Source organism: Vipera berus, assembly GCF_964194415.1.
Source record: "Vipera berus genome assembly, chromosome: 2".
Lineage (NCBI taxonomy): Eukaryota > Metazoa > Chordata > Lepidosauria > Squamata > Viperidae > Vipera > Vipera berus.
The window spans coordinates 188,389,282-188,407,116 of record NC_138203.1 but is presented as its reverse complement, the minus strand read 5'-3'; the positions used below and the strand labels follow the sequence as shown (position 1 = coordinate 188,407,116).

The 17,835-nt window shown below is 37.2% G+C and overlaps 1 protein-coding gene across 3 annotated transcripts in view; it reads left to right on the top strand.

Annotated features, from left to right (window-relative positions):
- Positions 1-17,835, top strand: part of LOC308662339 (rho GTPase-activating protein 7-like) — a 115,925-nt gene that overhangs the window by 96,978 nt on the left and 1,112 nt on the right. For 2 of the 3 annotated variants that reach the window (XM_081318022.1, XM_081318024.1), the window contains exons 10-14: positions 9,317-9,431; positions 11,205-11,420; positions 12,051-12,268; positions 13,180-13,356; positions 15,232-17,770. In XM_081318022.1, coding sequence (XP_081174148.1) covers positions 9,317-9,431; positions 11,205-11,420; positions 12,051-12,268; positions 13,180-13,356; positions 15,232-15,328 — 823 coding nt within the window. In that variant the 3' untranslated portion in view covers positions 15,329-17,770. Of the gene's footprint in view, positions 1-9,316; positions 9,432-11,204; positions 11,421-12,050; positions 12,269-13,179; positions 13,357-15,231; positions 17,771-17,835 lie in introns of those variants that run through there. The other variant, XM_081318023.1, reaches the window with a different exon arrangement.

Genomic DNA, 17,835 nt, shown 5'->3' with positions numbered 1-17,835 from the left:
GAATTTAATATGTGGCTAAAGGAGTGGTGTAAAGAAGGCTTTGGTTATATTAGTCATGGTGTCTGTAGCTGGTCCAATGAAAAAATGTATAAAAGAGATGGTCTGCATCCATCCAAAAAAGGGACTGAGTTACTTGGCAATAAAATCACAGCTTTTTTGGAGGAACATTTAAACTAAATAATGGGGATAGTGAGTCAATTGATACAGAACATCACTGTCCCCGGCAATCTAAGAAAATAGGGGAAGCCAGGCACCACACAAGTTATGCAGCAAGTAAACACAGGGTCAGTCATAAAGGACTCAAATGTTTATACACCAATGCACAGAGTATGAACAGTAAGCAGGGTGAACTAGAAATTCAGGTAAATGAGGGCGGATATGATATTGTTGCCAATACGGAAACATAGTGGGATGAAACCTACAAATGGAAGACACAGCTACAGGGATTTAAACTATTTAAAAGAAACAGACTAAACAAAAGAGGAGGAGGAGTTGCTCTATATATAAGAAATAACTTTATCTCTATAGAAATAGAGCACAACAATGACGAAAACTGTAAACTTGAAAGCATTTGGGTCAATATAAAAGGGGGAAAAAATGACATTGCGATAGGTGTATACTATAGGCTGCCCAACCAAGCAGAGGAAATAGATGAACTTTTTGCTAGTCAGCTAACTAAGGTATGTAAGAAGCACATCACAATAGTAATGGGGGACTTTAATTACCCTGATATCAACTGGGAGACAAACTCTGCACCAAGTGGAAGATCAAACAGATTCCTGACAAACCTAGCAGACAACTTTCTCTCCCAAAAAGTAGAGAAGGGAACTAGGGGATTAGCCATATTGAATTTAATTCTCACAAACAGAGATGAAATGATAGAAGGTGTCGAAGCCACAGGAACCTTGGGGGGAAGTGATCATGCAATATTGGAATTCAACATTCTGGAGGCACAAGCAATAGAACACAGCCAAACTAGAGTCTTGGATTTTAAAAGAGCTAATTTCAATAAACTTAGAGAGACCATGGGAAGAATTCCATGGATGAGAATCCTAAAGGGGAAAACAACTCAAGAAGCTTGGGAAATTTTGAAAAGTGAGATAATAAAGGCCCAGTCTAGTACAATACCAACAAAGAAGAAAAATAACAGCTCTCAAAAGAAACCAGCATGGCTGCATAAAGAACTCTCTGATAAATTGAAAGATAAAAAGGACAAGTATAAGAATTGGAAAGAGGGGCACATAACTAAGTCAGAATATCAGCAAATAGCCCGTGCCTGCAAAGATGAAGTGAGGAAAGCTAAGGCTCAAAATGAACTAAGGCTTGCGACCAAAGTCAAAAATAACAAAAAATGCTTCTTTCAACATATAAAAAACAAGAAAAAAGTTAAGGAAATGATTGGTCCATTAGTGGGGGAAAGTGGCAAGAAGGTGACAAGCAATAGGGAGAAAGCAGAACTATTTAATTCGTTTTTTGCATCTGTCTTTACACAAAGGGAAAAAACAGTCCAACCTACCCAAACCAGTGCCATAAAGAACAGAATAGCAATGCAAGTTAAGATAGGCAAGAAAATGGTAAGTGAGCACCTGTCCAGCCTAGACAAGTTCAAATCACCAGGACCAGATGGATTACACCCCAAGGTTCTCAAGGAACTGACAGACGTGATCTCAGAACCACTGAACTATATTTTTCAAAGATCCTGGAGCACTGGGGAACTACCAGAGGACTGGAAGAGAGCTGATGTAGTTCCCATCTTCAAAAAAGGGAAAAAAACAGATCCAGGAAACTACAGACCTATCAGCCTGACCTCAATACCTGGGAAGATTCTGGAAAAGATAATCAAACAACAAATCAGCGAACACCTTGATGCAAACAAAGTCATCACTAAAAGTCAACATGGGTTTGTCAAAAACAGATCATGCCAGACAAATCTTATTACATTCTTTGACCAAGTAACAAAACTAGTGGACCAGAGGAATGCTGTAGATATAATTTACTTGGACTTCAGTAAAGCATTCGATAAAGTAGATCACAACCTACTACTTGATAAGATAGAAAAATGTGGGTTAGATAGCATTACCACCAGATGGATTCGTAGCTGGCTGACAGGCCGTACTCAGCGTGTGGTCCTCAATGGAACCGCATCTACATGGAAGGAAGTGTGTAGTGGGGTGCCCCAGGGCTCTGTTCTGGGCCCAGTGCTCTTCAATATCTTCATTAATGATTTGGATGAGGGGATAGATGGGGAACTCATCAAATTTGCAGACGACACCAAGCTGGCAGGAATAGCCAATACTCCAGAAGATAGGCTTAAGATACAGAAGGATCTGGACAGACTCGAACACTGGGCACTAACAAAATGAAATTCAATGGTGAAAAAAGTAAGGTTCTACACTTAGGCAGGAAAAATCAAATGCATAGGTATAGTATAGGTGGTACCTTGCTCAATAGTAGTAACTGTGAGAGGGATCTCGGAGTCTTAGTAGACAATCACTTCAATATGAGCCAGCAGTGTGCTGCAGCTGCCAAAAAAGCCAACACAGTGCTAGGCTGCATTAACAGAGGGATAGAATAAAGATCAAGTGAAGTACTAATACCACTTTACAATGCTTTGGTAAGGCCACACCTGGAATACTGCATCCAGTTTTGGTCACCACGATGTAAAAAAGATGTTGAGAGGGTACAGAAAGGGTACAGAGAAGAGCAACAAAGATGATTAGGGGGCTGGAGGCTAAAACATATAGGGAACGGTTGCTGGAATTGGGTATGTGTAGTTTAACGAAGAGAAGGGTGAGGGGTGACATGATAGCAGTGTTCCAGTATCTCAGGGGCTACCACAAAGAAGAGGGAGTCAAGCTATTCTCCAAAGCACCTGAAAGCAGGACAAGAAGCAACGGATGGAAACTAGTCAAGGAGAGAAGCAACCTAGAACTAAGGAGAAACTTCCTGACAATTAGAACAATTAACCAGTGGAACAACCTGCCTCCAGAAGTGGTGAATGCTCCAACACTGGAGGTTTTTAAGAAGAGACTGGACAGCCATTTGCCTGAAATGGTATAAGGTTTCCTGCCTGAGCAGGGGGTTGGACTAGATGACCTCCAAGGTCCCTTCCAACTTTATTAAAATAATAATAATAATAATAATAATAATAATAATAATAATAATAATAATAATAATAATAATAATAATAATAATAATAATAATAATAATAATATATACAGTTGCAAGAAAAAGTATGTGAACCCTTTGGGATTACATGGAGTTTTGCATGAATTGGCCATAAAATGCGCTCTAAACGTCATGTAAGTCACAACAATAGAAAAACACAGTCTGCTTAAAATAATACTACACAAACATTAGCTGTTGTCATGTTTTAATTGAAGATAAGATGGAAACACTCACAGTGCAGGGTGTTTTTGTCCCATGTTTGGGGCGTAGCAAGGTAATCTAAATAGTTAACAAGCATTTAACACATATCTCCCTTGCTTCTCAGCTAACAAAGTGAGATAGAGCTTGTGGCCTAGAGGTTAAAACAACTGCCTAATGTGCAATCAGCGCAGGTTCGAATCTCAGAAGTGTATGGCTGACTGCTGAAAACAAATTAGTTTGAAATGCATATCAGTCTCCCTTTAATTCTTTGTTAGCAATCGAAAAATTTACACAAATATGAGCTGTCACTGTTGTGACTACTGCCTGTGGATGGCCTTCGGTTAGGCCGAATCAGGAAATAAAGATTTGTCCCATGTTTGGGGCCTAGCAAGATAATCTAAATAGTTAACAAGCATTTAACACATATCTCCCTTGCTTCTCAGCTAACAAAGTGAGATAGAGCTTGTGGCCTAGAGGTTAAAACAACTGCCTAATGTGCAATCAGCCCAGGTTCGAATCTCAGAAGGGTATGGCTGACTGATGAAAACAAATAAGTTTGAAATGCATATCAGTCTCCCTTTAATTCTTTGTTAGCAATCTAAAAATTTACACAAATATGAGCTGTCACTGTTGTGACTACTGCCTGTGGATGGCCTTCGGTTAGGCCGAAACAGGAAATAAAGATTTGTCCCATGTTTGGGGCCTAGCAAGGTAATCTAAATAGTTAACAAGCATTTAACACATATCTCCCTTGCTTCTCAGCTAACAAAGTGAGATAGAGCTTGTGGCCTAGAGGTTAAAACAACTGCCTAATGTGCAATCAGCCCAGGTTCGAATCTCAGAAGGGTATGGCTGACTGATGATTGTTTACAGCCAATGTTCTAAGATGGCGGCGCCTGGAATGGCTGTGGCTGCATTGGCTCTTGAAGGTGAATAGTTTTGGGAGGGATAGTAAGGGCTATAGGCCACATGATCAGGAAGATTTTAATGTGTTTGAGCAACATGGTGGAACTAAGGTAACATATGACATACGACCGACAATCTTTGCTGGCCTGGCGAGTTTCTAGTTGTTTTGAAACTGTTGGTGAGACCGTTGAAAGTCGTTTGAATTTGTTCTACCAGCAGCAAGATCTGACTGCTGGCCCAGTGATGGATTCTACTGCAAATCAGGGCTGTTTCCAGAGGAGGCAGAGGAGAGGACCTGGAGCTTATGGGGTGAAGGAACTGGATGAGGCTGTCGGCAGGCCCAGAGGAAGAGAGAGAGGCTTTTGGAGGAGTTGGTGGTGGCGGCAGCAGCGTGCTCTAGGGGCGAAAAGAAGCAAGGCCTCTTTAAGGAAAGGATGGAAGAGTCAGGATCAGAAAAAGGAAAGAAGGCGAGGTTGTCAGAATACAAGCTAACTTGAGGGCTAATCTACATGGAGCCCCATTTCCATCTGTCCTGTTTGCCATCGTTCACTCCCTAGACTAGAGACTAAAATGGACAATGTGAAATTTGAGCGGGCCCCAAACAAGGAGTATATATCGGAGGTGGTGACCCTTTGAGAGCTGTATGCAACAAAATTTCATTTTGATGTATGCCGATTGGTGTACATTCAAAGTGACAATAAAGTTATCATCATGAAAACAAATAAGTTTGAAATGCATATCAGTCTCCCTTTAATTCTTTGTTAGCAATCTAAAAAAAAAATTACAGAAATATGAGCTGTCACCGGTGTGACTACTACCTGTTCGATGGCCTTCAAGATAGGCTGAAACAGGAAATAAAGATTTGCCCCATGTTTGGGGCCTAGCAAGGTAATCTAAATAGTTAACAAGTATTTGACACATATCTCCCCTTGCTTCTAAAGCTAACAAAGCGAGAGAGATCCTGTGGCTCAAGAGGTAAAAACAACTGCCTAATGTGCAATCAGCCCAGGTTCGAATTTCAGAAGGGTATGGCTGACTGATGAAAACTAATAAGTTTGAAATGCATATCAGTCTCCCTTAATTCTTTGTTAGTAATTTACATAAATATATGAGCTGTCACCGGTGTGACTACTGCCTGTTCTATGGCCTTCAAGATAGGCTGAAACAGGAAATAAAGATTTGCCCCATGTTTGGGGCCTAGCAAGGTAATCTAAATAGTTAACAAGTATTTGACACATATCTCCCCTTGCTTCTAAAGCTAACAAAGCGAGAGAGATCCTGTGGCTCAAGAGGTAAAAACAACTGCCTAATGTGCAATCAGCCCAGGTTCGAATCTCAGAAGGGTATGGCTGACTGATGAAAACTAATAAGTTTGAAATGCATATCAGTCTCCCTTAATTCTTTGTTAGTAATTTATATATATATAGTGATTTTTTGAAGTGTGCCTGTTAAATTATTTGGCAGAACTCTAACTGCAACTGAATGATGATAAGGTCCATCATTTGGGAACTCCAATTAATGGATGGTATGCTGGACAGCAAGGTGCTGAACAAAAGTTTACTCCTTGGCAGATCTTTTGAGAGATAGTTTGGTCATTTAAAGAGAATAAATAAAGCCTGAATTAAAAGAAAACAAAACAAATCTATGAAAGAGTGAATGGATTGATAGAAGAGAAGGGCAAGAAAACTGGATGCGTTGGATGACATCCCCAAAAAAGGACTTCTGCTGTAGTGTTTGGGCATGGTGGAAGCAAGGACAGAAAGACCCAGAACAATATAATGAATGGTGTTGATGTAAGCTTAGATATTTTATTTTATTTCTTGCCTCCGGTTTCTTTTGTTTACTACTTTTTACTCTTTCTCCCCCCCTTCATTTTACATAACTCTGTTTCCCCTGACAGATAATAGGATGACTGGTATGTTTTTGTGTTCTATAGGCAATTCTGATTATAATTACCCTTCCTGATGATATGTTGGGTGGTAATGCAGTCTCTAGTAAAATAAGCAAAGAGTGTGCTAGAAGGAAAAATCAGCCACCCTTCCCCCTTGACTCTTCCATGAGTAGCGCTTGAGAATATTTCTAACTGTACATCATGCTGTCTAATGTCTAAATGACACATAAGGAACAAAACTGGTTGATGGAAAGCTTGCCTTTGTGGAAAGTACCCTTTGGAACCATAGTTAAATGTTTTGCTAACCTGCCCCATTTAAGTTTTGATGGGCTGCTTGTCTTCCTTGAAAATATTCCAGATTCTGTGTTTGCTTGAAGTTGAAGACAGTTTAGCTTGCCAATCTGTAAGCTTGTGGTTTATAATGAGCATAGAGAGAAACTACACAATATGGTAAACTGTCAGGCTTTACAGACGGATAGGCAGACTTTAAGTGTGCATAATTTTTTTTGAGCTTCTTGCGTCACCAGTCACTTTAGTGTGGCTTCCTCCCATATTGCTCTAATAACACAAGAACATAAAAGTCCTGTGAGACTTAATTCTTTTGCCAATATTGCTCCACCTCCTGGAAGAGACATAATTGGGGTAAGAAATAGCCACAGAATTCAGTGTTCCCACAAGACCATTTGAAACCAGAGTAATGTGGGAAGCAATCCCACTAATGGAATGAAAACAAATAATATGATTTTTCTTGAGAAACAGTAAGTGGCAGCTAACTTTTAAAGCCCTTAAAATAAATAAAGATAACAAGAATAGTTATGGAGAAATGTATATGTTATAGCAAATATATCAGATTTCTCCAACATGGTACCCTCCAGATATTTTAGACTTCACTTTTTGTCATCTGGGAGTATGAATTTTAATCCAATGTATCTGTAGTATATCACACTGAGGAAGAATGTAATAATAAATACATGATATGGTAGTTCCCAAAATATGTTGGACATTTGAAAGCACCTTAGTCTGCAGTTCCTAAGATCGATCAAAGCTAAGAGTTACTTTTTGTTTTAGATATGGGATGGGAAATCAGGGTAAATATATATGACTGTGCAGTATGTATGTATAAAAAATATATAGAGAATTAACAACTGCATGTATTGTACATGTGTTGACTATCTGTCCACCACTGTATGTTATAGTTAGCACTAGTACATAAAATGCTCTTCAGCATGTATGTATCGAATGTTTGTTGTAGGTTAAGATCTGAGTACAAGTTTTATTTCTGCAGGATGGGGATCTGGAAAAGTAAATAGTAGCTCAGTTTCTGCCAGAGGTGAAAAGAGGTAAAACATTTGAAGAATGCATTTTTAAGAGGCTTACACATCCCAGATGTGCATCAGGCAATAAAACAAGTCTTGTGATGTTCAGCTTTCCCCAGGGAGAGAAGGAAAGTGAAGATGATGACAGCCTTGTCAGTCATAGAGAGTGAAAATGTGGTCAGGGCCAAGAATGTGTCAGAAAAATGGAGGGGAAATGTTGTTGCATAGTTTTTATTTCCAGGCGAAGAAATTTGTAGTTCTATGGAGGTTTGCAAGTTTTAGAGATGATGGTGGCAGAGAAACAGGACTTCCAGGTTTTTCTTCTATCTATAAATTATAGTAGGTTTTACCTTACTAGGTTAAGAAGCCATTCTTTTAAAAATGGGAAATTCTGCATTAATATCTTGAAGTTTAAATAATAAATTTGTATTTTATTAGTGATGCTAGTGCGGAGACACCAAAAAGCCCTTATCTAACAGCTCTGATTTCAGAATCAAAGTTAACAATATCTATCTATCTATCTATCTATCATCTATCTATCTATCATCTATCTATCTATCTATCTATCTATCTATCTATCTATCTATCTATCTATCATCTATCTATCTAATCTAATCTAATCTAATTTATATAATCTATCATATCCATCTACTGTATCTATCTGTCCACCATCTACCTAATATTTAAATGTTAAATAATGTTCCAAGATAGAGTTAGTAGAGAGGAATGCCAGGTTCTTTGCAATCAAGGTTTTGGGCAGATGCCACAAGTAAGCTTTAAAGATGAAAATATGAAAAATGCTCTCTGGCAAAGCATTGAGAACTCTTGAATAATGGGATTGGCTTTTCCTCTGAATTTTTTGGCCCAGCTTTTACTAAAACATTTTAATGATACTAGAGAAATCAATGACTGCTTTATGTGTTTAACTGAAACAAGATTAACTAACACTTGTTCTGTTTGGATAGAACTCATTAAATGCTCCACAAAAGAGGTATTACATTAACAGGCCAATGTACTGGTTTATCTTTTTCTCATATGCAGTTTTTAAAGTGGTACAGTATTGGATGTAACTAGAAATACAAAGTGAATGGCCAAAGTGAATTGTCATAGGAATTTATATTGCATTCTTTACTGTTTTCAATATATTAGTGTTTTCCCCCCTCTGCATTATATAGCACCCTAAGATTGGATTCAATGCTCATCTGTACTGTAGCCTCCCCACCAACTTATTTCTGCTCTCCCAGGCATTGGGACCCATCTTCTTCACCTCTTCAAACATCTCTAGTCATAGCTATCCCCAGTTGCTCCTGCTCCTGCCATCCAAGGAAAACAGCCAAGAGAACCACCCACTGCAAAACACAGACCTTCACTATCAGTTCAGATATGGTGGCATTATATCTATTAGTTATTTATTTATTTATTTATTTAATTATATTTTTATACCGCCCTTCTCCCGAAGGACTCAGGGCGGTGTACAGGGCAATAAATACAAAAACAGGATACAAAAGTTAAAAGCGATTAAATAAATGCCCAAGGTTAAAACAATAATTAAGATGTATTTAAAACCCCAACCCTAACCCATCAGACCAGGTCAGACTGCTCAAATAGATATGTTTTTATAACTGCCCAATGTCTTATTTTCTTATTATCACTTCTCGGCCTTTTGGCTAAGATCAAAGTGTAGTGTGTAGTATTTTCTTATTTTTTCCATATACAACATGTAACCACTTCCTTTTCCACTTAGCCCTTCTCTCCAAAGTAGCAAATGAGTTTTCTAAACCAGAACTAGTGGCCAGTGATCAAAACAATGAAGTTGTGACATTTTCCTTTTCAGATCTAGCCAAAGAAAGCATAGTACAGGAAAACCTGATCAGAGGGATTTGAATGAGAACTTGGCTGCAACGCATGGCCTGGCCCATATGATCATGCAGTGCCACAGACTATTTGGAGTAAGTGATATTTTTTCAAGAATATTTTTTAGAAGTCTACCCTAAAATCTAGGAAGTAGAATTTGAGTACATTGCTGACTGGAAAGTGGAACAGATTATTATTTTGAATTCTTTTTTCAAATTACTGGCAAGAGTAGTCTAATCCAAACTGGTTTAGGTTTTTCTTAGAAGCAGAGCAATTTATGTGTCTCTTCATCACTACACTTGCTTGCACTTCCTGATACAGGTAGACCTCTACTTATGACCGGTTGCTTAATGACCATTTGAAATATACGGAAGTCAGAACAATTGATTTATGGCCTATCAAATACTTTTGGCCATCATAAAATGTCAGTGATTGTATTTCAAATGTTTGGCAACCGACTGGTTGCAGCATCCCTTGGTCATGTGTCTATGTTTTGTGACATTTTTTTTGTTGGCTAACAGCATTTTTGCTGGTTTCCAACAGAATGAAATTGCATTTACGACCTTGGAATTTGTTTAGCCACCAGTGATTCACTAAATGACAGCCTCAAAAAATGTTGTAAAATCAGGTCTGATCATATGGATGCCATATATTTAGTGCATTTTTGTGAAATGGATATTATATTTCAATTTAATTCAAAATGTAAAGCTTTGTTAAATTAAAATGTCTAATTGTTTTCATTTTGTTTTGCCATGTTTGAGTATTTTACTTGATTCATTCTTGGTTTATTTTAAATATGGGCTCAGAAATAGTTTGGGGGCATGAATCATCTATTCATTAGGCACTAACGATCTCCAGTTGTTTATAACAGAAAAACTGATCTAAAACTTCCTTACCAATGTGGGGAAAATGTGATTTTTCAGAACAACATGGAAATAATTATACTCATTCAGCCCCATTTTTTAGATTTGTTGGCATTTCTTCTGCTATGTTTATAGTATCACTTTGTGATGAAAGTTTAATTTGCAGATAGGAAGCCAACCTGGTTAAAAGTAAAACATGTTTTATGTGGCAGCATTTGTAGTGATATTTCCTGGTTACAAAATGCTTCTTTATACAAACATAAGAGTTGTTCTGATACAGGATGTGCGGTAAATAAAATTAATAAATGAATAAGTAAATAAACAATAGTCTGATGTTGAAAAAACCTATTATCCATTTTAGGATAAGGAACAGTTAGCTGAGAATGAACTGGGCTTTCATAAGGAATCACTTAGACTCTGCTCAGAGTCTTCTATTATTTCTACCTCATTTGACTTTCTGCAGTTTATAATTATTTACTTATTCATCATATTCTATCATATGATAGAGTGCAAATGTGTGAGATCCAGGGGGGCTGGATAGGAAGTGTCAGAGAAGAGAATGTGAGAAATTCACAACCAATAATATGTGCAAAGTGCAGAACCAAAAGTGAACTTCAGAGCTTGGATATAATGCTCATTTAACATGGTCTTTTTTCTCCTTTTCCATTTGTACGGAAAACTGGCAATTAATTTAAGGGATAGGAACAAAACTCCAAGGTTATGAAAGCTGCATTTGTACATTAAGTCCTAATTTTCATCTTAGTTTGTAATATACTCTTCAGTCCTTTAAACCCATGTGTCTAGAACAGTGTTTCTGAGCCTTAGCTTGAAGATATGTGAACCTCAACTCCCAGAATTTCCTAGCCAGCCTGGACTGCCGTAGTTATTCCTACATGTGCTGAATGAATACAGATGTCCTTTCTGATTTGGTGGTGTTTTATGCATGTATATAAAACTATAATGTACGACTTTCAGGCCAGTGTAAATATATGTGCTCTTTTTCAGGTACCCAACTACTGCTTTGATCAGGGGTATGAAAATGAACACAACCAAACTGGCTCAGGTGAAGTAGCTCCACAACAAGCCAGTTTAGTAAAATATTCTAATATAGTGACATCCCTGGAACACTTCATGCAGGACCTACTCAGAGATGCCAAAGAAAAATTCAAGAACTGGGTCACTTGCTCCATCTTAGAAGGAGTAGACTCAGCATATAAGAAGGTAATTTAGCAATTATGTCTTAAGGCACTTGTAAGCATGGAATCCTCCTGAATTTAATAATAGCTTTAAAAAAACACACACAGAGAAACGTCAATTCTATAGAACTATAAAAATGAACAGAAACTGCACTAAACCAACCTAAATCCCTATTGACATTTGAAGTGACAAAACTTGAAAAGGGCATTAGTAATGTTGCTTAGTATCTCAACTCTGAAATACTACAACCATAATTTGAGTGAAAATAGTGTTTTATGTGTTTTAATCAGATTTGTGCATTGCGCCAAACCAAATTAAATGCCTAAAATATCTCTTTAGTGTTGCTTGGAATACATAATGTAATATTTAATAATAAAAGTGCTATTGGCCTATTCTCCAGTACAGTTTTTGTCTACAATCTTTTCTAAATACTTACCTGAGATCCAGTCTTATTACAACCATGTTTAGTTTTTAGTGAAGCGCATAAGATTATGTTTGTCCTAAAAGAACCTTTGTTATAGATACATATTATATCCATTTGGGTGGTCTTTAGTGGTCTTCATATTGAGTCAATGATGCTCCTAATTTGCTCCTAATTTGTTTAAGCATTGAAGTCTGCCACATTGTTTCTTAATATATTGACTATATTCTAAGGTGGATGATAACTACCACATCCGTTTATGGAAAACCTCCGTTGAAATGGATGCTGTTCCTAAAGTTGTTCTACACCGAATATTGATGGAACAATATCTATGGGATCCAAATCTTCAACAAACAAACATCCTGGAGATTTTAGATGATGAAACAGATATTTATCAGTACACAGCAGCAAATATGTCTCCACTTCTTTCAAGAGAATATGTGGTCCTAAGGTTAGAAACTAATTCCCATTTTTTTTTGGACATATGCTTTGTTGATCTGATTTTTACAGTATTATTTGTCATACATATTATCAGAAGAAATATCCTAAAAGATTACCTTCTTTGAATCTCCCCATCCTACTATTGGCTTAGGCTCATTGATTAATAAAGCCCAATAGATTTGTTTACATATTGTATTAAGGAAAAAACAATCACATCTGATGTGTGTAAAAATTACATGGGATTTAAATTTCCCACTATAGTGCACTTATTTTTGCTTCAAATTAGTAGACTGTAGAGTAGGTTTTGTAAATGACAAATTACTAAAATATTAATTACATGGAGAAGTGTTTAAAAATCAATAATTTGCAGCTAGGCTTCTATCAGTTGATCAATAGAGAAATCTATGATGGGAAGACAGAATTAAGTGGTAGGTAATTACATGCTATTTGTTATTCTGTACATGTTCTGCAAGTCCTTTGGCAAGCTAACTGTTCTACCCATGAGGTAAACATCCTTTTTCTATACTGAGCAGAATTGAGCACTCACCCCAAAATCTTAATATTTCATATGAAAATTATAAAACCTCAATGGGTTGTCCGATTGATCTGAAATATTGCAAGATTGGAGTTTGTTGAGATCTTAAGATATTGTTTAAAAATTTAAGTTAAAAATATTTGTTTGCAATCCTGTGGGCAGGTGCTATTTCTCCTGCTTATAGAAGTTGCAGTCCGGATTGGATTTTGCCTATACTTGACACTATTTCAGACACATTATATATGTATTGGGAAATATAATTATTTATTATAACTTAAGTTGGAAGATGATATAAATGAACTGCATAAATAGAGGTGTAGGCAATATGACTTTAGCTCATAAATATAATTGGAAATCATAATCTGTTTTTTTATTATTATTTCCAGGACTTGGCGGACTGATCCTCAAAGTGGCACATGTGTTCTAGCAGCTACCTCAACAGATAACAAAGGTGCTACTGTGAATGGGATTTTGGCTCACGTCATACTTTACCAGTACCTTATAGAAGCTGTTCCTGGTTCCCAGAAATCCAAAGTAACATACGTTTGTCAAATAGATACCAGGTATTTCTTCTTCCTTTCCTTAATACTAAAACTTTACCTATGAAGGCCTTGATGCTCTCTGAGCTTAGCTGTTTGTTTGAGGATATTTCATTACCTAACTTTATTAAATCATCTAGACCCGTACCAATCGGGTTTCAGGCCCGGGTACAGCACGGAGACGGCATTGGTCGCTCTGGTGAATGATCTCTGGAGGGCCCGGGACAGGGGATATTCCTCTGTCCTAGTCCTATTAGACCTCTCAGCGGCTTTCGATACCATCGACCATGGTATCCTGCTGCGGCATCTCAGGGGATTGGGAGTGGGAGGCACAGTTTTTCAGTGGTTCTCCTATCTCCTGGGACGTTTGCAGTCGGTGTTGGCAGGGGGGCAAAGGTCGACCTAGAGGCCTCTCACTTGTGGAGTTCCTCAGGGGTCGGTCCTTTCGCCTCCCCTGTTCAACATCTACATGAAACCGCTGGGTGAGATCATTCGTGGTTTTGGAGTTGGGTATCATCAGTACGCGGATGATACCCAGCTTTTTATTTCGACGCCAAACCACCCCAGTGATGCCCTCGACGTGATGTCCCGTTGCCTGGAAGCGGTTCGGGTCTGGATGGGGAGGAACAGGCTTCAACTCAACCCCGACAAGACTGAGTGGCTGTACGTACCGGCATCTCGGGATAATCAGATTATTCCATCTCTTTCTATGGGGGGTGAGCTATTACCCCCTGTAGATAGGGCTCGCAACTTGGGAGTCCTCCTAGATTCACAGCTTACTCTGGAAGACCACATAACAACTGTGACTAGGGGGGCCTTCGCCCAGGTTTGCCTGGTGCGCCAGTTGCGGCCCTATCTAGACCGGGATGCCCTGCGTACGGTCACTCATGCGCTCGTGACCTCTCGTTTAGACTACTGCAACGCTCTCTACATGGGGCTACCCTTGAGGACCACTCGGAGGCTCCAACTGGTACAGAATGCAGCCGCGAGTTGTGTTGGGAGTCTCCCGATACTCCCATGTTACACCTCTGCTCCGTGAGCTGCATTGGCTCCCAGTTGTCTTCCGAGTGAGATTCAAGGTTTTGGTAATGGTTTTCAAGGCCCTACATGGCATGGGTCCGGAGTACCTCAGGGATCACCTGCTGCCGGCATCAACTTCCCTCCGCCCTGTGCGTCCCCACAGAGAGGGCCTCCTCTCGGTGCCACCGGTCAGAGAATGCCGTCTGGTGGCCCCCAGGGGGAGGTCCTTCTCTGTGGGCGCCCCGGATTTATGGAATCGGTTGCCGGTTGAGCTCCGGATGGCACCCGACCTTCGCTCCTTCCGGCGCGATCTCAAGACTCATTTATTCGAACAAGCCGGCCTGGCCTGATGGGGGATGGGTTGGGATTTTATTGTAAATATTTTTACCTATTGTTTTAGCCTGGGCAGTTGTTTAATCTCTCTTTTAACTTTTGTATCTTTGTATTTTTATATGTTTGCCCTGTTCACCGCCCTGAGTCCTTCGGGAGAAGGGCAGTATACAAATAAAATTATTATTATTATTATTATTATTATTATTATTATTATTATTATTATTATTATTATTATTATTATTATTATTATTATTATTAATCATTATTATTATTATCAGTGTGAGAGTGAGGTTTACTCTCCATTTATATACTGTAGTCTGCCAGTGTGATGGTGGTATAGCTTTCTCCTTGATAGTTTATTATATAGCCTATTTTTGTTACAGAAATATAAATTAAGATGATTTTTTTAAAAAAAGAAAAATAATTAATGGTTTTATAGTAATAGATGTGAAATGACACACACACACCCAAAAAAAAAAAGAAAAAGAGAAAAGAAATAATGCTTAGTAACTAGTTCCTAATACTGTGTTTAATTTTTTTTGCCAGAGGCCGGACCACAGAATGGTATAAGAGGGCTTTTGGTCATATCTGTGCTGCAGACATGATAAGGATTAAAGATTCTTTCAAAGCATCCCCTTACTGAAATGAAACCAAAGACAACAATTTTATGCTTCTGGAGGTGAAGACAATGCAAGAGGGTTTCAGTTAACATTTTCAAATTCTGGTTAACTGAGAAAGCAGCATAAAAAGCCATAAAAGAAGAATTTTACAAATGAAAGTTTCAGTTTAAACCTACCTTTCAACTGAATAATTTACACATTATTCTTTTACAGTATTTTGCCAAGAAAATGAAATTATTTTGATTACTTAATTTATTTAAAAGGAACATCTTTTAATAGTATATTTTAACTAATATGTAAATGATATATTTTTAGATGTTTTATTGATTGAAAATGTGAAAGCAATAGTAAAATTGTATCAGCAGCTTATAGCCTAACCAGCTTTAATGCTGATTTTATTGTTATTATTGTAACATATTAGGAAACAGTGATGCTTGTACAGGAAGCTAAGTTAAGCTAATTACACTATAAATATTGGTAATATATTTTTGTATCTTGAGTAGCCACAAAATACTTGAGAATTTATGCATCAATTTTTAATGCAGGAATTTTTCAATTTGCTTTATAAGACACGCTCAATGCAATGTTCAAAGCAGAATAGGCACTTTAAATTGAAACTGTTTACCTTTGAGAAATAATCAAAACAGTGATACGTGGAGCTGAAAACACAGTCTAGATTCACATTCTGTGTTTACTTAGTATGCCCAGTTTTTTTTTTAATACTGAAAAATGTGGTTAGATTGACTTGAAGATAATCTCACTTTTAAAAAAATCTCTACAGATGTCTATGGGTAGTTTTTATTTACAATACTGGATGAAAAGATTTTGAATGAGAAATTGAATCAGACAATGACTGGTTTCATATACACCTTAAGCCAGTTTGTATCTGCTATGCAAAACATAGCAAATTATATGATGGCATTGTGCCCAATCAATGGCATAATCATATAACCACTCCACTTCTGCTTAATTGTCTTTTGTTTTATCACTCATTTCAGTACAATGAAACATTTGATCTTTTGGACATTTTTTGTAGCTCTTTAAGGATTTTTTTTTTCATTTATGAAACAAGTTACCCCAAATTTGCTAGTACTTTTTGTATGCGGGCTCATTTTTTGCCTCTAGCTCCACAAGCTTAAAAAGATTCTCAAAGTATTGTATACCGTAATTAGTATTTTTATTACTTGCTATAAAATATATTGTTTTTCCGGTTGCATAAGCCTATAATCCACAACTCCTAATTAATGGATGGTTCCTAACAAGTCCTAACATTACAGTTGGTTTAATAGAATCAAGATAATCACATTTAAGATACTAATTAGTATCAACCCAGTATGTGTACAGTATATAATTAAGGAATTTTAAAAAAAACCCTGCTAATTCAAGTAAATATCTGCCCTATTTTTGGTGACACTTGCACCCCATACTCTTACAACAGCCTATCTTATTCAAGATGTTCAATGTTCATTTTTTCAGTGGCGTTTTATGCAGCTGCTTGCAGGAGATGCCAGGGCCAATCTCACCTTGGTTGATCTTAAAAAATCTAATTAATACATACTCACTTGGGTATTCCATTTTCTGCTATATTTCATACATACTGCCATCCATCTGGGCTATTTTGTTAGTGTTGTAAATATTTAGCTATCTCTTAATTTTATACATGATGTAGATATTTATATACTATTATAATAACATATACAGTACTATGGTGGTGCTTTAAGTACACTTCATATTAATGTATTTTACAGGCCCCTCAGTGAAAGAAATGTGTTTACTACAACTATTTTTCCTAGGCATTTCAATATTGCTTTCGTTAGGAATAACTAAATAGCCAAATTGATTTCTTGGTTTGTGATGATAAAATGTATCTTTTAAAAAGATAACGCTAGCCTTATAAAACAAGTCTTTGGCATTTTTACTACAGTTTATATATTTCTAACAAAAAAAAACCTCTTGCCACATGGCATTAATTTACAAATCTTTAGACATGGAGAACTGGTGAATGCTAATATTTAGCAGCCAAGTAGCAATTTTAGTAATAGAAAAGAGAGGAGGGGACGGAAGGAAATAATATATTGAATAATATCGGTACTTTAAGTTTAGTATGTTGAACATGCTGCAGTATTTTACTTCTTTACCATCCACTTGTATTGTCAAAATAATTTTAGTAAAATTGTTTAACATGCTTGACTTATTGACAATGCACCTTTAATAAAAAGGTGAAGCGCTTCATCACTTCATTATTGATGTGTGTGGCATAGGTAACTTTGTTCATATTTTATAACACTATGTTTTCAATTCCTGCAACGTATGACTTGGTAAACTATCGAAGAAAGCTAGAGAATCCCTTTTTCATTTAGAATTACATAAGCTTCTGACTTAAGCCTCCATTTTACTAAGCTGAAACATGTCAAATTTCTAAAAAAAAAATCTTGCTCTTGCTTATAAAATTTTCCTACTGTAATTCAAATTTTATGCGAACTTTAAATTCATGCAAATTTCAAAATGCATATGTCTCTGCATATAACTT